The sequence below is a fragment of the Cotesia typhae genome, unplaced genomic scaffold (assembly GCF_013202065.1).
Source record: "Cotesia typhae breed Kobodo isofemale line unplaced genomic scaffold, CoteBio_Ctyphae scaffold_58, whole genome shotgun sequence".
In the NCBI taxonomy this organism is placed as follows: domain Eukaryota; kingdom Metazoa; phylum Arthropoda; class Insecta; order Hymenoptera; family Braconidae; genus Cotesia; species Cotesia typhae.
This window is the reverse complement of record NW_027423778.1, coordinates 968118-990684: the sequence shown is the minus strand read 5'-3', so window position 1 is coordinate 990684 and position 22567 is coordinate 968118. Positions and strand designations below refer to the sequence as shown.

Genomic DNA, 22567 nt, shown 5'->3' with positions numbered 1-22567 from the left:
GGTGATATAATTTCTAAAAGTGCATATGAGTGTAAATATTACTCATTTAAGTCACCATATGATAACCCCAATGAAGGATTCGTTATCAAGACGATAGATCACCGCGGTTTCAAGCATGGATTATCATGGGACTCAGGGGTTACATCATTGGATCTTATCAAAATCATCCTGAAAAACTTGTCTGACAACGCACGGACTATTTATGTACATGGTTCGTGGAAAGCAAGATGGTTGAACCAGATGATGTCAGACCCCTGTCCTCCAATCATCAATATCGAAAACATGCGGTTGTACTCTATCGATGCTGTGAATCACTACCCTACGTTTCGCTGCCCTACGTTTCGATGTCACCATTTATTGACTTTAAATTATGCTTGCGCCTATGAATCCGCACAAAGATTCAAGCAATGGATCATGGAATTTTGGAGTACTGGAGCATCATATGAAAAATCCATTGGAATCTCAAGTATTTAACCAAGATGCATGCTATTGGTCTAGCTTGTTGAGATGAGAAATTTCTCCTCAGAGTCGCTCCAAAGCAGATAAAAGATATTTGGGATAAACTACCAGGTATATTACAGAGGAATAAATCAATCCAGGATTATCAATACTGCATGGAGCATTACCCACCTGAAGAAAAAGATAACCGTGATGTTTGTGGTATTTGGCTTTACCCAATTAAAAAAAATTGTTATGAATGTAGAAGAAAAAAATGAATTTTAATGTAAAATTAGGTTAAGAAATAAATAATAATAAAGCTTCGATTAAATTGAAATAAAATGTTTTTATTTATTTTATATCCTTAATCATTAGATTTATGTTATTTTTCTAACAGTACTACTTCTTGAATTATATTCAACAATGCGATCATGTAATATTAGATAGTATGCAGCTGTATGATCCAGAAACTGATTTTCCGATTCAAATTTAATTCGTATATCAACAAGTCCAGACTTGATTGATTCATTTTGCATTGAGCAATCTATAATGTAGAGTGGTGCGTCAGTTAGAAATTTAGCTTTCGTCAATAGAGGCTCTGGATCTTTATTATAGTATGAAACTTGAAAATTAGTAAACATATCATATATTAATGCATACTGATTTCTACTTATGTTAAGATTCAAATTTCCATAAGGACAACTCTGAGAATTAAGAAATACCTTCACATCTCTAATATGACAATGATCGAATTTGCTTGTGTCTTTTGTTGAAACGTTTTTTCTTGCAGTTTGAAATCCTAAAATTACGTATCGTGGTTTTTCCAGCTGAGTAGAAGTCTTAATTGGCCAAACATGCTTGGTAGTTTTTGGTAGCAGTGGGTACTCATATAATTGCCATGTTCGGAAACTTAATGGGATCGCAGGATCATGAGAGATAAAGTTTAATGTTTGAATTTTCTGCTTATCAGACATGGTGATGTATGGAACATTCCACTCCACTTTATTGAGCACAATTTTTACTCTATCAGCAGCAGCTTGAGCATGTGCAGGCTTATGAATGTATGCATTTGTATCAGTATTTGATCTTATAAGTATTAATTTATATTTAGCATTAATAATAATGCGATTGTAATCTTCAGCGAATCCAAATATGAACCTTAGCGGTATAGATATATCAAAATAACCATCAGCATCGGTTAATTTATTAGCTGCTTGTGTTAGCCAACCCGCGTTCTCCATAATATTTCCTCGTCCTGGACTCTGCGATCCATAATTTTTCATAAGGCTTGTAATACCAACATTTTTACATCTATCAATCTCTACAGCATTCAGTCCATAGCGTATCTCCTCAAATATATGACAAATAGCCATATTGACTAATTTCATAGATTCCATCACAGCTGTGTTATCTTCCTTAACAAATCTCCCACAGATGTGTAATGAACTTTTGCTTGGTAGAATACACAGATCTTGATGTTGAATACTTATTTTAATTTCATCACTATTATTTAATGATGATGACGTATATGGTAAATGAGAATGAACTTCATAGTGAGAAACTGATTCATCGAAGATTATTGGTTTTTTAATATCTAAGATTTCCGCCATGGTGATACAACGCAGCACAAATTGATCTTTTTTATTTTGCCGATTTTCCTCGTAATTTTAATCCAAGGCTTTTGAGGAACTGTGCGTTCTGAGCTGTCAACACTTGAGATGTTGAGTGATGACTGACTGCTTTCTGACATGGCGATGAGGTTATATAGCTATCACCAACCTTCTTATCAAACACTATTCCCATTGCTTACAGACTTAATATGCAGTCTGATTGTAATCGTTTCACCTCTAAAATTAACTAATTCACCATCCTGATCCTTTACAATTTTTAGTTGAAGAGTATGTATAGACTTAACGGCAATTAGGAGGTAAATGACGGGTGATGGAACCTCAATAATCTTATATTCTGGTCCAATACTCGGAAAAAACTCATGGATTGTATGAACTTTTTGACTATTTATGTATGCACCAGTTGTAATGTTACATTCAATCCTCAAGGCATTAATTTTCAGAATTTTGATTGGTGAATCAGATTGATGAATAATATCTGGTTTTAGTTCACGATTTTTAAATCCTAATAATGATGCAATTGAATCTCTTGGTTTAAAATTAATAGTCTTATTACATTTTAATTCACTTCGCAATTCATTATTGTTCGCTTTCAACTGAATTCGACATTTTCTGGCTTATGCTTTAATATATATTCCTCTACATCCTTCAACTCATAGCTCCCTGTTGGTATCGTTATTACTTTATCATCCCGTTCAAGACCACTTCCAATATAAATTTTATTAGCACCTTCATCAATATTAGGTATTGAATTATACGTTAACAGTTACACTAATCCCAAAACATAAGTTTTTGTAGGTGATAACTCAATTGGTGGAAAATATTGAGCCTCCAATACAGAGTTATTTCCTGATAGTGTCAACGACAATGACTCATCCATGACTGATAGCTGATTAAACTTAACATGTGAATTTATAGTTGATCACTCAAAAATTTAAGACACAAATGTCCACATATAACTGTATTGTAATCTTGATATTTTTTATGGTTATATTTAACGGTACTCACATCAAGATATTCCATGAGATCACTAGGTGGTAGAAGATTCCCAAAGCTATCGAAATAATTAACATCATTATTATTTTTCTTATAGGCAACCCAATGTGTGCCATTCCTATTTTTATCATCCAGATTTATGATTGCAGATTCATTCGTCCATCGTCTAGACTTTGGTAAATCATTTCTCATGAAGATACCTCGAAAATATGGGATTTTTAAATCCTTTGCATTTTTAATTAAATCATAATTTGAGAGTGCTTGATGTGGTAGCGTTATTAGTTTTTTGGATTAGGTCTCAAATACAATCCCATGCCCTGTTTATACGGTGTCAAGTATAACCCTTTACCTAAAGCTATTGCTTCCATAGTCTTATTATGGCGTTTACTTTCCTCCAGTTCTCGTTTAACTGATTTAGCTGCATTTACAGTACGAACGATTGCGGCCACACCTCCACTTAAACCACCTACAGCACTAAGTGCTGCAAAAGCTGGGATTAGAAATGGTAGCACCCCACCAATTTTTGATGGTACTGGTAATATCCGTGGTAATTTAACATTTTTTTTACTACCAGCACCCTTAACAGCTTTTCGAGCTGCATGTAAAGCTAATTTAATCGGTATAATACTTTTAGACATCGATTTTTTAGCTGAACTAATAATTTTTCGTACTGATACAGACTTATTCAGGTTACGGCCTCTGATTTTTTTCTTTACATTTTTTTTTCAAGTCTTCTTTTCATTCCATCACCGTTACATTTCGTTTTTTTCTTTAAATTTTCATTATTCTTTAAATTTTTATTTTTCATATGTAAGCCCATACCCAGACTTCTCATAATTCGCATCGTCTTAACACCCCAAGCAACAGCTTTCTCAGCAATATTAGCATCTTTTGCGTGAAGACGTAGTGCAGCCTGTTCTGCCAGCTTCTTATCAGCTTCATGACGCGCCTGCATATGACCCTTACTTTTTGAATAAGCAATATCATGCTCTTCACACGCTTTATCTAGTGGGTTTATTCCTGGATCTCCTCGAGCTAATCTCTTTGATAATGCCAGGTCCACAATACTGATATCCGGGTACATGTAATTCTATTGGTAGTTTATTGACAATACCATTAACAATACCCCTACCACGCTTAATTTTAGCTTTAACAGCACCTCCGTTCTTCACCATGATTAATCAATCACTAACTCAAATTGTATGAATAGAGGCTATTTATAGTCAAATTGATGAGTTATGATTTGAATGTAACCCTAGTAGCATTAATTATAATTAGTATCTACAGAAAATCAAGATGAAATTGAAAAACAAAGTGCTAAATTACCTGTTATAAATTTTGATGCGACTGTACAAGGTGATGAAAAAAAAGTTCCCAAGCGACACGGAGCGCTCTTATTAAGGGGTCTACCCTCTTTAGACGGGCAAAGATAAGGCTATTTTCACGAATTTTTTTGACCGGTATACGTCATAAATATGGACATAAAAAGTGTTAGGCCTAAAAAATACACTATTTGATTACACAAGAAAATTTTTTTTATATTTTATAAATTTTTTTTTATTTTTTTTTTTTTTTTTTTATTTTTTAAAATTTTTTTTATATTTATTTTAATCAGTTTTTATACATAAAAATGAGGGAGAAGACTGGTCCAAATAAAAAGATGAGTGTGCGCTGTTGATGAAATATCTGGAATGGATGATCTGAAAAAAAAAAAAAATAGTTTTAGATTCAGTAAGTAAATGGCTATAGCGCATATCATACGATTTTTTTTTTCAAAAATGACAAAATGGCAGCCATTTTTCGAAAAAGTACGAAAAATCACGTTTTTTCCGTCGTTCTTTGCCAAAAATAAATAGTTAAACTCAAAATTTCAAAAATCGTATGATATGCGCGATAGCTATAGTCATCAAGAACATGTGGTTAAATTTTGGTAAGGTTCGGTTGAATAGTTTCGGAGATTTTATCAACAAGCCGTCCAAAAACATCATTCCGAGAAAAACGCGTTTAAAGTTTTCTGTAACAAAAAATCGTAAAAAAATCTTACTTACGTCTAATCAGCGATGCCTGCACCATACATTATGCCTTCATCTTCTTCATAGTGCACATTTTCATTCAAAATAGCCTGCCTTCGTTTCGTTCTGGCTTCCTTAGAGGCATCGGTGCTGCGGCGGTTTGCAACTCGTATGCGCGTTCTGTCACAGTCAGTAGCAAACTGTGCGGCGATCGGGCCGATTTTGACGCCCATTACTTCCAAGATTTTTAATACTGGATGAAATCCCTCGTTAAAAATACAAGCAGCTGTTTGACAAGCTATTTCAACAATTTTTTTTCCGCAAAAGATGTGTTTGGGAGCCATTGACCAGACACAGTTGTTGAAAGAATCGTTATTATTCTGCGTGTTACCACCAAGGCATCTTTCAAGCAGTTCTTGTTTTTCTAAAGATTGCAAAAACATTTCACATACACCGTCAACTTCCATTTTTCCGGCACTACCAGAGTGATTAGCACTACAGTCTCTTTTGTGCGTTTCGTACCATGCTGCATATTCAATCGTTTTCTCAGTTCCATTCTTTTTCTCGCATGCTTTGCAGTAACTTGATCTGATAGCGACGTTCGCGATTTTTTTACTGCGTTTATATATCAAAGAAACTATGCCAATAAGAGAAGAAAATCCTCTTTTTTGCCAGGAACCGTCTCCCGAAACGGTTAAAATATCTTCTGGTTCTCCGTGCTGAGCATTCAAGAGTTTTTCTTCTCTAATAGCCTTCAGCATCACTACATCATACACACTTTTCACCGCGATAGAGATCGAATCGATAATTTTATAATAAATAGAGGAGCTTATCCCAGTTCCAAGTTCCATAAGACCACAAAACTTATTAATACCACTCAATCCAACACCAATCAAACGCATGATATACACTATATGACGATTAATTTCGTATCCAATAGAAATCATGTGACACGAATTAATGTACCTTTCGCCACACTCACATGTAACACAAACTTTAAAACCGAGTCCTCGCTGTCCATACTTTGTAAAAGAAATATCTTTATCACAAGTTTTACACTTTAAATACTCTTGCAACGTAGAGAAAACCAGGAAAAATTATATAATACTGTATCCCGACGTTTGATCCACGTGTACGTCGAAACTGATATCTTCCGATTGTTGTAACTTCAACGCAGATGCACTAGCATAACTTGTATTTGCCTCGTGGTCATGTGGAAGCACTCCATGAAATTTCCGCTTTTTCGGCTTCGAACCTGGACGTCTCCACTTGGCAGTTTGATTTACACTTTTCTTATCCATTTCGGTAATCACGAGCACAGATACTGACGGTTGAAAATTTCAAATACGACTAATATAGGGAGAAATTCTAATGGAACGGTATCCTTCGAGAATAACCTATCATAAATGAAAATTTTCAGTATAGATAGTATATTATAATATTGTACATTTGTCAGTATACCTGAAAAAGGTTGCAGCTGCTAATGAATACAAAGGCAGGTAGGCCGTACCGCTCCGAGCGGTCCGCATATTAGCGCGCTCAGATAGCTACGTAAACGTCGTCCAAAAGTACAGTTAGACTGCTCGGATCTTTATAAATTTTCAGTATGATACTTTTAAATATGTATACTTTCAAAAAATACAAAAAAAAAATTCGATTTTTTCAAAATTCTAAAGAGGGTAGACCCCTTAAGTACTGTCAGAGCAATTATTTGTAGACCATCAAATTGTGGAAAGACTAACGCTCTTTTAGCTCTAGTCACTCATCCTAATGGTTTGAGATTCGAGAATATTTATGTTTGTTCTAAATCCTTGAATCAACCAAAGTATAAGTTTTTGAAAGCTATATTGAAACCTGTGGAGGGGGTAGGTTATCACACTTTCAGTGATCATGAATCAGTTATCAATCCTGACGAGGCCCAATCAAATTCACTCATGATATTCGATGATGTAGCTTGCGAGGAACAGGATCATATCAGAGCTTATTTTTGTATGGGACGACATGAAAATATCGATAGTTTCTATCTGTCTCAAATCTATTTGAAAATTCCGAAACATTTGATTAGAGATAATACCAACTTTTTAGTACTTTTTCGTCACGATGAAATGAACTTAAAACATATTTACGATGATCATGTGAATACTGATATGCCTTATAATGAATTCAGAAGCTTGTGTTCAGCATGTTGGAATGATAAAAACAGTGAAAATAAGCATAGATTCGTAGTGGTTGATAAAGATAGTGAAGTAAATAATGGTCGTTATAAAAAAGGTTTTGACCGCTTTATAAGTATAAATTAGAAAATTGCGTATGAAATTGGACAGTTGTATTGCGCTTTCAAGTGTGAAAATATGGCTTATAAAAATATTCCCCAACAGACTGAGATGCTAAATCAAATATCCAAAGTTAGTGATGCAATCAGACGAAAATGTAAAATATTGAAAATTGGGAGGGATTCTTCTGAACAAGCAGCAAATGAAGCATTTAAACCAATCGTAACACCATTACAAGCTCTAGTTGAAAACTCTAAAGCTATAAAATATGAAATTAAACTAGAGGTGAAAGAGGACTCACAAAATTATTCTTTGAAGAAGCCTGAAACAAGTGAATATCAAACGTTCTACAGTGATACCCCTCAATTATCAGGTGAACATTCTGATTTAGATCAATCAAGCATAATAAATGAAACTATTATGCACCCATTGTCTCCAGCAATGACCAGTACACCCATAAAAGAGCAAAATTCTGTATCACAATATGTATCAGCGTTGATGAGACACAAAAATCCTAGAGGACAAGACACTAGATTTGGGATTCGACGAAGAGGCCAACAGCTTTTTATGGTTGATTCACCAGTGCAGTTTCATGAAAATAATACTTTGATTATGAAAAACGAAACTATTTCATTAACTCCAGGACTGATTGAGTTGATATTCAAGAGTGATCCTCTAGAGCGTCTTATATATGAAAGCGATTTGAAATTTTACAAAGATTTAGTGCTATTAACGAATACCCATAGAAAGCATTATGAGCCTGACCGAAGTCTTCATACTGAAAAGTCTATGAAATACAGCAAATATATATCCAAGCTAACTCAGTCGTTAACAGAGGGCCATGGGTGACCTAACTTTATGACCGCTTCAAGAAAAAGAAAAAATATTGATTATGTTTAGTGGGATGATCCTAATGAGCTTGTTTACAGATTACGATTACTTATGGCATCTCAAGCAGACGGTAATTCTAGTCACTCTGAAATAATATCAATTATTGAGGAATTGCAGGAAGCTCAGATTATTTATTAAAGTTTTTTTTATAATATCATCATTCACAAGTTAACCGTCAAGTCAAGTGGATCATAAAATAATGATTGATATATTTGGACGTACGTCATCATCTAAAAATGGAATTCAGTATAATAAAGGTATTCCGGGTGCACCAGGAGTTGATTTTAAGTTAACTAGTGATATCCATTTTAATTTGGAAGGAAAAAGAGTGTGTAATGTTGCTGAACCTATAGATAAAAATGATATTGTTATATTATCTAGCATGCATTCGATTGTCAATCGAGAGATAGCAAAGCTTAAAACTATGATACATCAAAATAAAAAACGTATTGCTGATCTTGAATCAGAGGATCTCAAAGATGTTGATGTGGTTGATGTTACAATAGGAGCTGGGAATGATAAGTCGTTTAAATCAATTACCGTAATAAATAACATCATTCACGAATTGAAAGCTAAAGTGAACACATTGAATGATATTACTAATAATCAAGAAAATAAGATAAATAAATTGGAAAGTTGTTTTAGTTCAGTAGTAATGTCATTATTGCGTGATGAGGAAAGGATAGAAGAAACGCAAAGAAGATATCTGAAATTACTAAAAATGATAGACAAAAAAGAAATTATTGCCAAAGAGCTTCACCGATTAGCTCGAAGAAATTATCCCCGACGTCATGTTGAGATACGAGGGATTGATAAAACATGGCAAGCAGACTTGGTTGAGATGATTCCATATTCGAAATTTAATAATGGGTATAAATATTTGTTGACAATAATAGATATTTTCTCAAAGTATGCTTGGGTAGTTCCCATTAAACGTAAAAGTGCTGATGATGTTAAAAATGCAATGAAAAGTGTACTTCAACAAGGCCGCAAACCACAAAATCTACATGTTGATAATGAAAAGGAGGTTTATAACAGAGAATTCGAAAACCTTATGAAGCAATACAAAATCAACATGTACTCAACATTCAGCAATCTAAAAGCTTCAATATGTGAGCGATTCAATCGGACACTCAAAAATAAAATGTGGCAGCAATTTACAGCGCAAGGTTCTAATAAATGAGTTGACATGCTTCCTGATTTGGTGATTACGTATAATAACACCAAACATCGAACATTTAAAATGAAACCAGTTGATGTAACTGCTACTAAAGAAAAACAACTTCTACAAATGATATATGAACCTCTTAAAAAGAAACCTCTCATGCTGAGAACTAAATTTAAAGTCGGAGATAAAGTTCATATCAGTAAATACAAACATATATTTAAGAAGGGATACACACCAAACTGGACAACAGAAATTTTCACTATCAAGACTGCAAAATACAAATCCTACAACTTATAAATTGATTGACTACCAGAATTAAACGATTCAAGGAAGCTTTTATACCGAAGAACTTAGCAAAGTAAAATATTCAGATGTTTATTTAATAGAGAAAGTTTTAAAAAATCGTGGAAATAAGGTCTATGTTAAGTGGTTGGGTTTTGATAATTCACAAAATAGTTGGATTAATGAATCTGATATGTAAAATTATGGATGAATAAATAAATAAAAATTATTTTTACATGTTTTTCATTTTATTGATAATCCTAAACCTAATTACATTTTCAACTTATATACATATATCAAGTTCTTAATTATGTCGAGCTCTTTTATTAGACTCCTTATACCCCCAGGGTAGAGTATCAGTTGAATTATCAATTAATTTCCGCTTATTATCCTGCCAACTTAGAGCTAACTTCACTACAAGGGATTAGATCTGGGGAGACGTGTCTAGACCCCCACTCCTCGACCCTGGCGCCAGTGTTATCTTTCCCCCTCCATTGGGCCCAGGGATTTTCCCATTCCCTCCAGTGGTTTAAGGGAATTCCCTGGTGTAGTCAGGGCATGGGTCCTCTTTCCCACGCCTAAAGTGGTTAATTGTTTAGGCGCTAAGTGGCGTCTTGAGATGTATGCAGGTATAGCTTGGGGGTAATAAACATTCTTATAGGTCATAAAATGATTTGAAAATTTTTGTGGATAGGTACGGGTGGTCTAGGATGGTTAAACAAGAATGATAAGATTGAAATTTCGTTTTTTTTTCTTTTATTTATCAGTCTTCCTTGCGTGGGTAGTAGCATTATAACAAAAAAAAAATGGTTCGGATTCAACGTAGTAAATGTGTGAGTGCGGAAGAAATGTTAATTAGCCGAAAAAAAATAGAATAAGTAGAAAGAACCTTCTAAAAATAATGTATAATAGTACTATTGGTAAAATATATATCATTAACAATCGTGCAAATTATTAAAAAAATACTTGTCTTCAGTGTATAAATGGTATTAAAACAGTTCATGTTTCTAAATGGGTGTTCTCAGCTGAGTCTGAAGATGATATGAGTTACTTTGAACACAGGATTGAAATACCAAGAGTATGTGTACCAGAAAATTGTACTGAAGAAAAAAACAGCTGGGAAATCAAGTATCATCCACCATCACTGAGAAGTTTAGCATGTGTTACGAATCTTTCGAATCCTGAAAAGTTATCCAGCAGCATTGATTTAGGATATTTTGGTAGTATAATGGCATTTAGTTCTACTACTAAAGTATTGGCCATGTCGCGTAAATTTGATCCATCATTCGTCACTGTACGACCATTATATGAGATTTCATTATGGCAAATACCTTATGATTTGAAAAACTATGATTATTTTCCTTTTTACCCTGCCACACTTTATTACCGAGGTAGTGCGATAAGCACTATACAATAAAATCTTGGAGAGTGGTCGTAAAAGTTGCTGATTGTAGTGCATCTGCAAGGAAAGATGTTAGATAGTCCTTTACGCCCTTAAACTAACTAGAAAAAAGTTAATTTTCAGAGTTAACTGGAAATATGAGAACAGAGCTCAAAAATAGTGGTAAAGAGGGAGTAAAAAAATTTTTATGAGCATCCTAGAGGTGGAAAAGGTCCTCAGTTGTAATGTTCTAGTTGTGAAGTTAACAAGACAAAGTGTTTAAAAAAATGGATACCTATTGGTATGGATACAGTGAATATGGTATGGAGGAAGCCATCAGGGGATTGGAGACATCAGAACCAGAACTTTTTGAACTGTTTGAGAAGCGCCTGACTAATCAAATAAAGTCCTTTATTCGCAACTTGCGGAGGAATTTCTCAGCAGAACTCAACATCGATGACGCCAATATTCGTGTTGAATACCCTCATCAAGGTAAATGATAAAAACAACTTTTAATAATGATAATTATTTATAATACTAAAAAAATTAATTTAATTTTTTTTAATTAATTTTACAGGTCAAAGTGGACTCGCTGATTTTATTGATCAAGGAGTCGAACAGAAGTTTCTTAATATGGTGAAGAACTTATTCTTCCGTCAAAAAGAAGAAGAAAATTCTCGAGCAGATTTTTTTGATGAGGAGGATGATTCGTCGGTTATGCTCTCCCCTGTACAAGGTATGTTATTTTCAGCCCATTATTATAATTTTATGAATTAATTATAAATATCTAATTAAATACAATTGATTTCATTTCAGAAATTGCAAGTGACCACGAAGAAGAAGAAGAAGAATTCTTTGAATCCACCTACGACGAGGAGGAGGAGGAGAAGGATTTGGCATCGTTGATTAATTTAGAGGACCTTAACCCATCCCAAAATTCTCTCATAACAGCTGTTTTAAGAGAATGCGAAGAGGATAAAACATCAATTGGTATGACTAAGACGGAGATTCCACTGATTAATTTGGTTACAGAAGAGAAGGATAAAAACCTCATCGAGCCAAAATCAGCTCTCTCGCAGGAAATAGATCATAACGTAGAAGCGTTTTTTGCGGAACTAAACCTCAAAATGAGGAAAAAAATAGCTGTACTAGATGATAAACTAGTAAATAATAATAATAAGTTTATAATATTTGGAAAAATACCCAAAATTCAATAATAATAATAATAATAATATGTATTTATATTTTAAGAAAAAAAAAAGAACATCTAACTAATGTAGGATGGCAATAAATATTAAAATTAAAAAAATGAAAATAATTTTTTTTTATTCATTAGTAATAAGAACCTGCTTTCCTCATTTTAATTATAATATATATATATATATATATATATATATATATATATATATATATATATATATATATATATATACTAGCTCTTATTAAACCAGCACTCCATTTATTGGTATAGATATTAAAAACTAGCAGAAACAAGGTTTTTTCAATAATAATAATAATAATGTATTTTCATTGAGATATTAATTTTTTTATTTTTTTTTAAAAAGATAATATATAAGTTTACACAAAATATTTTTTTAGTTGCTAAGTTACATTTTTCAAATGTTAATCAATACTTGTTTGATTGTATGATAGACCTGAATATATAAAGCTAGAAGACAGTTTTTCTATATTATATATATAGTACCTATTTGAACATCAAAGCATTTAAGTCGTAAAACATGTATATGTATATTTTAATTGTGTTAATTAAATAAATAATAAATATATAATAGAATTAAATAAAGAGGTTTATTCCCAATAAAACCAATTACCATGTACCACGTTTTTCTAACAACTTTATTAAATTCAGTATCACAAATTTCCCTAATCTCTTTTAAAAAACGTTTGACGAAAAAAGTTTTTCCACATCTGGTTGGACCACAAATCATAGCCGTGAAAGGATGTTTCCACTTTGAATCCATTTTAATTTCTGAAATAAAACTTAAGTTGCAAAAGTATTTATATGAAGGGTATCTGATAGAAAATTATCAACACAAAATTTCAATTTTTCGGTTTATTAAAATATTCATACAAAAAAAAATATTTACACAGAATATACACTACTGGAAAAAATTAAGGGATCAAAAAAAAATTCCAAATTTTTCGGTAGTTTTCAACAGGCCGTAACTTTGAGAGAAATAGTCGTACAGGAAAAAAAAAAAAAGGAAATAGTAGCTCCAAGTGTCTAGTTTTTGGATTAGAACTTCAAAATTTTGTAGCCTCCGCGGTTTCTGAGTAATCGTAGAGAAACCAGCAACAAAAAAATTCTCAAAATTTTTTTAGTTTTTTTTTTGGTCTACGGGCGTGAAAAAAATTTTTTTAGCTTAACCACCATAAGGATCGGATACTTTGTTCATTTAGCTTTGATTGCTTTTTTTAAACACCGTGATACGTCCACTCCTCGCTGAGATATCGGTCTTCAAATGGAAAAGGATCTTTTTGTCTTTGATTATCGATATCTCAGCAACCAATGATCGCACAGAAAGTTAACGGTGGGTTTCAAGAACTTGAATGAATTCCCCTTAACGACTGTCCATTGTTTTTTCGAAAAAAAATTTTTTCTTTCCGTCACATGAATTTGAAAATGCAACAAAAAAAGGGCTTTTAGTGGTTTTTTGGAAAATCAAGCGCTGGATCGAAAATATTTAGGAAACCACTAATGTTAAGTGTGCCTTTTATAGTTCAATATGTCCACAAAAACCCTACAAAGAATCAAATTAATCCAGCGAGCCGTTTTTTTGTTTCACTTGATCGAATTTTTGAAAAAATTAAAGGATCACGTTTTTTGCTCTGAAAAGCTCATAATTTTTAAAAATGAGAAAAAAAATGGTTTTTTCGAGCTTTTTCCACATTTTCGTTCCAAAAAGTGCTTAAATTTTCAAAAAAAAAAAAAAAAAAAAAATTTTCAAAAAAAAATTTTTTCGAAAAAAATTAAAAAAAAATTTTTTTGGAAAAATTTTTTTTTTAACAAGTTAAGGAAACTCAAAAAACCATCGCCCAATGATTTTTATCACCTTTCCACCGCTGCATTCCTTGATTCTACTGATCTCCTTTTAATTAAATTAATAAAAAAAGTTAATACCCCCAATCGAATTTCGATTTTTTTCATACGCTGTTCGGAGTTTTTTTTTCTTTTCTTTTTGTGAATCCTTAGAAAATCGCTTCATTCAACAGTTTTTTCAAAACTAATCCCTCTGCGCTAAAAAAATTTTTTTAATTTTTTGGTCAAAATTGAAAATTTCTGACTTTTGATTCTTAATCATGGTTAGACGACATTTATCGGAGGTGGAAGTCGCTCGGTTAGTGACTCTTATCGACGAAGGTTACACTCAACATGCAGTTGCTATCCGGATGGGTGTAAGTCAATCTGTCGTATCTCGAGCTTATACCAGATACCAAGAGACGAATCAATATCATCGTCGCCCCGGACAAGGTCGCCATCGAGTCACTAATGCCCGCGATGATCGAACAATTGTTAGAGAAGTTCGACGACAACCTTTCGTCAATGCGAATATTGTCGCTCGAAACTTCCCCAATCGCAGACAACAGCAACAACAACAGCAACAGCGACGACGGCATCAAGTGCGAAACATTTGCTCTCGAACAATCATCAACCGTCTTCGTGAAACTGGGTTACACGCACGACATCCTAATCGTGTACCCCTGTTGACAGCAAGACATTGTCGAGCTCGTTTAGCGCATGCTTACGATCATCGAAATTGGAACTTGAGGAATGGACAAATGTTTTATTCACTGATGAGTCTCGTTTTAATCTGTATGGCAACGATCGACGTCCTCTCGTTTGGCGCCGTCGTGGAGAACGTTTTCGCCAGAACTTTGTCCGTCCAGTCGTTGCCTACGGCGGTGGATCAGTTATGGTGTGGGGCGGCGTTTCACGAAATTGGAGAACACCTTTGGTAATTGTACGCGAAAATTTGACAGCTAGACGTTACATCGACCAAATTTTAAGGCCCATTGTTCTGCACAGACGACAACATCTGAGGTCGTTCATATTGATGCACGATAATGCACGTCCACACACAGCCATTAGTTACACATTTATTAATAATAACTTAGTTATTATTATTAATTATTACAACTCTCATTCTAAGTTTTTGAATTACGTTAAATGTCATTTTTGAATCATGCAAAATAGATCCAAGTAATTTTTATTTTTATTGCGAATATGTTTAAATAATAATGAGAAAGTGGTTAATTATCACAACTATCATTTTTAAGTTTATGAATCATATTTAATTAAATGTAAATTTTTGAATCGTGTAAAATAGATCCAAATAATTTTATTTATTGCGAATATTTTGATATCCTAAAAAAAAAATTATTATTTTTATTAATTATTGCAACTATCATTCTTAATTTTTGAGTTATGTTGAATTAAATGTGAATTTTTGAATCGTGTGAACCTGATTCAAATATTTTTTCATTTTATTGAAAATATTTTTAAATAATAAAGAATGAAAAAGTTATCTATAAAGTTACAATTGTTGATTATTACTATTTTCATTCTCAATTTTTAAGGGGCACACCTAGTGTAACGGCCTAAAAAAAACGTGATTTTTGGGAATTTTTATTAAAAAAAATACTTTATCAATTATTTTAAAATTTTAAGAATATATTTATACATGTTTTAAGAATACATAATGAAATTTTTGTAGAAAAAAATTAAATATTTTTTAAGTTATCGTCGATCTCTAACGGCGCAAAAAAGGTCCTTCACTGCTGCAGTGATTCCGGCCTTCTCCGTGGATGAAATCTAAAAAAAAATATCTCGTTAAACTAGATAATATTGTCTGTACAATGACCTACGATAAAAAAAAAAAAAAATCAAAAATTGACAATATGGCGGCGTTTTAAAAAAATAGTCGAATTTTACCTAAAATTTTGGTCGTTTGTGGCCTGCGAAAATTCGATTTTTGATCAGATCAAAAATCGATAGGTCATTGTACGGAGAACAATATATAGAACATGTAAAAAAATTCGATAGTGATCGGATCATTTGTTTTTGAGTAATCACTGCAGCAAATTCGGAAAATGCTGTTTCGAGAAAAACGCGTTTAAAGATAAAATGATCGTTTCCACTGTTATAAGTGGTTTAAAATCATATTTACAGCTAATCTGCTATTCCAGGGCCATATAATACACCTTCCTCTTCTTCGAAAAGGGCTTGTTCAGCTGAAGAAGCTTTTCTTCGAGATGATCGACCTTCTTTTGAAGAAGCCCTTTGGCGATAATCAGCGATTCGTATTCTCGTGTCGTCCTTAAGAGCCGCAAAATCTCTTGCTGCAGGTCCAACTATCACTCCCATTACATTGAATATCTTCAAAATTGACGAATAACCGTCATTAAATATTGCAGTTGCAAAATTATTTGACAATTCAATAGTTTTGAAGCCATTATGAAGATGCTTGGGTGAAAAGTGCCAAAGTAAACCGTTGTAGCTTTCATTGTTGTTTTGAGTATTGTTACCTTTACATCTATCAAGCAATTCATATCGAGATAAGTCTTCATAAATAGGTTTTATAGCTTCTTGTACTTCTGGATCCAGTGGGAGGTAATCGTGTTTAAATGTACTAGTGATTCCTTCAGCTTCCGCGCGGCGATAAGCGCACCAACTTTCAGCGCCTTCTGGACAATTTTTATGATTTGGGTTTTTGTCAGTTGAACAGAAATGATAAAATGTTGCCCAGATTGCTTTATACATTTCATCTACATTATCTTGATTCCTCATAATTGCTAAACCATAATATTTTTGGAGTTTATTTATAAAATTTACAGTTAACTTTTGTGATGTTTTACTTTTTCCTCCTAATTTCTTATTAATGTTCTTTACACTTCGGCAACGTGTTCCCATTCTTTTTTCACATGTAGATAGCATTCCAATTTAGCAACAGGAATATCATAAGGATTCAAATCTATAAGTCCTTTGTGGGTAGCGCTATCACCATCACCAATATAGCGGGTATATTTTACACCATATTTACTAATGGAACGACCAAACATGTCTTTTACACTATCCACTTCCATTTTTGAGGCAGATCCTTTATGATTGGCATCACATTCTTCATCGTGTAATGATAGCCATTCCTCATAATCTTCAGGTTCGCTATCTTTTTTTTTCTTCCAAAAACACAACTCTGACAATATGTAGATTTTACGCATGAATCAAGAATTTTCTTGCTGTATTTTCCTGCCAGCGTAACTACTCCAAAACGGGAAGTATGGCCACGTTTTTTCCAGGTACCACCGCCGCTAACAGTCAAATTTGTCTCCGAATTTTCTTTCTTTAATGTAAGCTCTTTTTCTTCATTTATAGCTTGCTGCATACTGAGCTTACAAACAGTTTCGGCTGCAATCTGTAAATTCGTAAAACATCCCGCAAAAGTTTGGTCGTAAAATTTGCATGCTAAATCCATTAATCCACAGAAAAGATTTATCCCATTTATTCCGATGCCCAATAGACGCATCACAGCAACAATACGTTTATTTATTTCAAATGCGTTATTAATCATTGGTCCAGAATTAATATACGAATTGCCACATTCACAAATAATAGCAATTTTGAACCCTAGGCCTCTTGAACTTGCTTGATTGAAAGTAACTTTTTTTTGACAGGTTTTACACACCACTAAATTACTAATTGCACTAAAAACTGATAAAAATTGCAAAATACAATATCCATGAGATGGGTCAATCACAACATTATTGTCATTATTTTGTAATAACTTTTCTGCGGACGTACTGGTATTCGCAGTAGATTGCTCAAATGTAAATCTATTTCCGGTAAACTTGCGTTTTTTCGCAATTGATCGATGCTTAGGAACATTGTGAGTTCCTTTTTTATTTGAATATGAAGATTGATCACTCATTTTCAAGAAAATAGCACGTGTAAAATTATGATGCGCTCGATACAACGATCACAATGAGACTAAATGTGTCTGGCTCCGAAAATAATTTACGTGGCAGTAAACGAAAAATTTCTAGAAATTTGTAGAAATTATTATAATGATATATTTTTGTATACCTGAGAGCCAACAATAGAAACTGGAATCGTGTTATAGGGGCTAGAAGAGACAGTAGACTCTGAACAATACTTCAGGTACGTCTCGCAGCTAATGACACTCTAGCTGCCGAGCGGCTGCTCTTTAAAATGTTATAACTCAAAAACTATTTGATATATCGATTTGAAATTTTAATATGTTATTTTTAAAGGTGTAATCTACCGAAATATGAAAAAAAAAAAAAATCGACTTTTTCGAAATTTCACACTAGGTGTGCCCCTTAAATCACGTTAAATTAATTGTAAATTTTTTTGAATCGTGTAAAATAGATTAAAATATTTTCATTTTATTAAAAAATATGTTTAAATAAAAATTTATTAACTATTTTACGAATTATTATCATTATTATATACATGTAGGAGGTAGGGATGGAAAGATAAAACAAAGAATCGATTCTCGAGTCCAATCATGTTTTTATAAATTTCGATTCTTAGAATCGATTTTTTAATCTTAAGAATCGATTCTTTTAAATTTAATCGATTCTGGGTAAAAAAAATCACTAATAAAATTATAATTCCAAAATTTTCTTTTTTAAAATGTAAAACCGATAGAATAAGTTAAAAGAAAATAATGAAAACAGATTTATGAATGTATTAAAATTTTTATATTTTATTCAAAAAATAACATTTTATAATATTAATAAAATTAGTAATTTTATAGAATCATTTGTTGAATTGAATTGAATTTGTTGAAATTATTATGAAAACCATAAATTTGGGGGAATAGATTTTAGAAACACTAGCATATTTAAATGGTTAGGTGATAACCGACTACTGAGCTGATTTGTAATCAACCCGGAGTGGGAAAATAAGCGTTCACATGGTGTCGATGTTGCAACTATACTCAACTATATTTTACCAATAGACGACAAATAGGGGTAATCGTTTTCGAGCGATTTCCAAGTAGCAATCGAATTAGGGTTCGTTTTCCGGTCAACTGTAGATCGATTAATAAATTGTCTAAGTTCAATGGGCAGACCACCTGCTTCATCGCTATCAGCGACTTGAATATTATGTTGCACAGCATCATCTAAAAAACCCCACAGATCATTATCACCTGAAGATGTTTGATGATCTGTAGGATTATTTTCGCAGGTAATCGCAAGAGTTTTCGATGATTTAATTTCTTTTTTTAAAATCTCACCTATACAGATAACAATCCAAAAACATATTAGAAAGAGATATCAATAAAAACAAACATTTGTCTAAGTATTCGAATTGGACGGAAATGGATTGAAAAATTCTACAAAAAAAAATTATTTTTTCTTTTAGCGATTTTAAATATTCCTCGTGTTGAAAACATACCCACGGTAGTCACAGCACGTGCTGAATTAATAATATTTAAAAAAGCAAGTTTTTTATAACGTGAATCCAGAAGAGTAGCAATCGAATACAATTTTACAGACTCTATATTCGAGAACTTTTGTTCAATTTCAGTCATTAAATTTTTCTTCATTTGCTGTCCAATTGCCGTTACAGGACAAAGTTTGTCAGCTCCCTGAAAAAAAAAAAAAAAAATATGGAATTCATTAATAGAGAATAATAATCATAGAACTTTGATATAATGACAGTCAAAAATTTTCAAATTTATTTGTAGAATAACGTAAGGATTTAAGTTGTAAGCATTATTAAAATAGATTTTAGGATTGAAAGCATTCCTGTAAAAATACTAGGTACTTATCGGTATAAAAAATTTGCTTACTCGCTTTAATCCTGTAATTAATGGGATACATTTGCTCAATGTCACTTCCTTATCAGCGCTGTCTTCATGAGTTACATGCCATAAGGGTTTTAGGATATCTCGTATTTCGATTAGAATATCAAGCTCATCACCTGTTAAAATATCAAGAGGTTCTGACCGCGAACTTTTGTCTCGATGAACTTTAAGAAGTGCATAATTGATATGTTCAGCCAAATTGATAAACCGATCTAGCATTTCGTAACATGAATTCCAGCGAGTCCTAACTTCTTGAATTAATTTTATCGCTGGCTTACACCCAGACTGCTCTTGTAAAGTTTCCAGTTCACGAAACGCAATTTCGCTACAACGGAAAAATTTGACGATCTTCTTAACTTTCATTATAATATTTTTAGCTGAAGAATTTGGGGAATCTTTATCATCAAAAAACTCTTCAGTATCACTGTCATCGTCAAATAAATGATGAATTTCATTATCATTTAATTCAGATGTGGGCTTTGATGAATAAACTCCGATTAGATTTTGACCAATGTTATTTATAACATGAGCTAAGCATGAAATATGTTCAGACTCTCCGAATCCTTCTTTTATTGTACCTTTGATGTTCGCTCCGCCATCAGATACTATTGCACTTATTCTATCATCATTAATTCCCCACTCATTGCAAATTTCTCTAAGTTTCACTCGAAGAATAGCAATAGTTTTTCGATCTTTTAGATAATAGGCACCAAGCTTGTACGAATTCATTTCATATCCTTTATAACAAATAAATATTATTGTAATAGAAATAAATAAAATTACACTATAAGTAGTAATATAATATTATTTGAAAAACAATTTTCGATAAGTTTATATAATCATATTAATATTAGAAGTGAAATTGATATTATAATGTGATCATTATAGAATAATACTTATAATTTGTATAGGCAGCTACTATTATTTAAAAAATTAATATTGATCAATTAATACAATTGTTATAAAATTTTAGACATCACTTCTATAGGATTAGTATAATGTTATTTAAATAAGTCAGTATTAATTAGAAAATTATCATCTAAACTCACCTTTTATGTAATGAACAGTTAATCCAAGATAACTGCGCATGGAATGTTGGTGTGTCCAAATATCAGTTGTTTAGCAAACTGAATCTGCTTCTTGTAGTTCAGCATTGACTTTTATTTTGAGCTCTTCATACTTGGTGGTCATCCGTTTTGTTAATGTAGTCTCACAGGGCGGATTATAAAGTGGCTGTAATTTTTTAACGAACATCTTGAAGCCTTTTTTTTCTGGAATACACAAGGGTAGATTATCAACTGCGATCATGTACATCAATGCATTTGTGACGTCATTATTTCTGTATCCACCTTCTGTGAATTCACATACAAAGATACATATGCATGGTTATATTTATGAATTTAAAATAAACATTGTCAAAATTCAGTTGTTTACAAGAATAGTTAACGTATAAAAAAATTAATTACCTGAAAATGAAATTGCTTTGTTCAAGCATCGATTAAGAGGACCTTAATAAATCGGTTTTTCATCCAGGTTCAAATTTAAGGATGATGAGGAGGTACCCGGGGCTAGTTCATTTGACGTGCCGCACAAATTAACCTGTAAACAATTTCAAGTAAAATATTAATAAGTAGATATAGTTTTATCTATGAGAGAAAAAAAGATAAAAAATAGTTGGATAAAAGTTTAAATTTTATAGGTACAAACACATATTACATATTAAAGTGTGTATAAAACATTCATATTTACCGTTTTAGGTTGGGAAACAGAGGGATTCTCACTGTCACTGTCTTGCTCACTTATTTTTCTTTTGCTAATTTTGTTCAATGAATTAGGCAGTTCGATCTTATAAACTGTTTTTAAATGTTTTATTAGCGTTGATGTACTGTTTTTGTAACTCAGTTGTTTACTGCATTCATTGCATACTACATTTATTCCATTGTCGATCTTTTTAAAGTAAATCCATACCGGATTTGGCACCATTTTATAAATTACAATTATACAAATATATCTAAATATTAAATAAGACGTATAAATAAGGCATACTAATAACATAAGAAACGAGATGCTATATTTTATCTTATACAATGAAATTGATGGTTAAGATTAAGGGTATGGAGACAACACACTGTAGTTAAGTAGCTATGGTCATCTATGATTGAGTAAATTTATTTAGTAACGGACGAATATTTCAAAATTGTGGCTTCCGATTTCTTATTGGCTGAAATTAAGGCGTGCGAATAGCACGCAGCTTAATGAAATAAATTATAGATTCGATCACTCAGAATCGATTCTCAGGTAGAATCGGAATCGATTTTACCATCCCTAGTAGGAGGACTTATTAAAAATGGATTAAAAATGTAAAAGAAGGTATTCAACGACCAAATTTCTTACCCTCTACCTTCCAAATTCTCTTAAAACTCATTACTGATTCGTTGATTAATATTGAGGCGTGGATAGTTTTCGGAAAATGTAAAAAGGGGAAAATGTATATAAAGAGTTGGGTAACAGTAAATAGTTACAATTTAACTCATTTAAGTACATTTCTTAAGTGCTACTCAAGTTTTAAATGAAGCTAATACTTCGATTAAAATTTCAACGTAAGTGATATTTATTTATCGATAGAAAATTTTTATGAATATG

The 22567-nt window shown here is 32.4% G+C and overlaps 4 protein-coding genes across 4 annotated transcripts; 1 reads left to right on the top strand and 3 right to left on the bottom strand.

Moving 5' to 3' along the window:
* Positions 1-815: 815 nt before the first annotated feature.
* On the bottom strand, positions 816-2048 carry LOC141537089 (uncharacterized). Its single transcript, XM_074257922.1, has one exon. It carries the CDS (start codon positions 2046-2048, stop codon positions 816-818), a length of 1233 nt encoding a protein of 410 aa, XP_074114023.1.
* Positions 2049-10006: 7958 nt separating this feature from the next.
* On the top strand, positions 10007-12320 carry LOC141537111 (uncharacterized). Its single transcript, XM_074257952.1, has 3 exons — positions 10007-11561; positions 11647-11805; positions 11886-12320. Exons 1-3 carry the CDS (start codon positions 11357-11359, stop codon positions 12284-12286), a joined length of 765 nt encoding a protein of 254 aa, XP_074114053.1. The 5' UTR covers positions 10007-11356; the 3' UTR covers positions 12287-12320.
* Positions 12321-15880: 3560 nt separating this feature from the next.
* LOC141537117 (uncharacterized) lies at positions 15881-17270 on the bottom strand. Its single transcript, XM_074257958.1, has 2 exons — positions 16259-17270; positions 15881-15903 (listed from the first exon to the last, which is right to left on the bottom strand). The coding sequence occupies exon 1, from the start codon at positions 17023-17025 to the stop codon at positions 16261-16263; it is 765 nt and encodes a 254-aa protein (XP_074114059.1). The 5' UTR covers positions 17026-17270; the 3' UTR covers positions 15881-15903; positions 16259-16260.
* Positions 17271-19055: 1785 nt separating this feature from the next.
* On the bottom strand, positions 19056-20653 carry LOC141537088 (uncharacterized). Its single transcript, XM_074257921.1, has 3 exons — positions 19910-20653; positions 19513-19705; positions 19056-19351 (listed from the first exon to the last, which is right to left on the bottom strand). Exons 1-3 carry the CDS (start codon positions 20651-20653, stop codon positions 19056-19058), a joined length of 1233 nt encoding a protein of 410 aa, XP_074114022.1.
* Positions 20654-22567: the final 1914 nt, after the last annotated feature.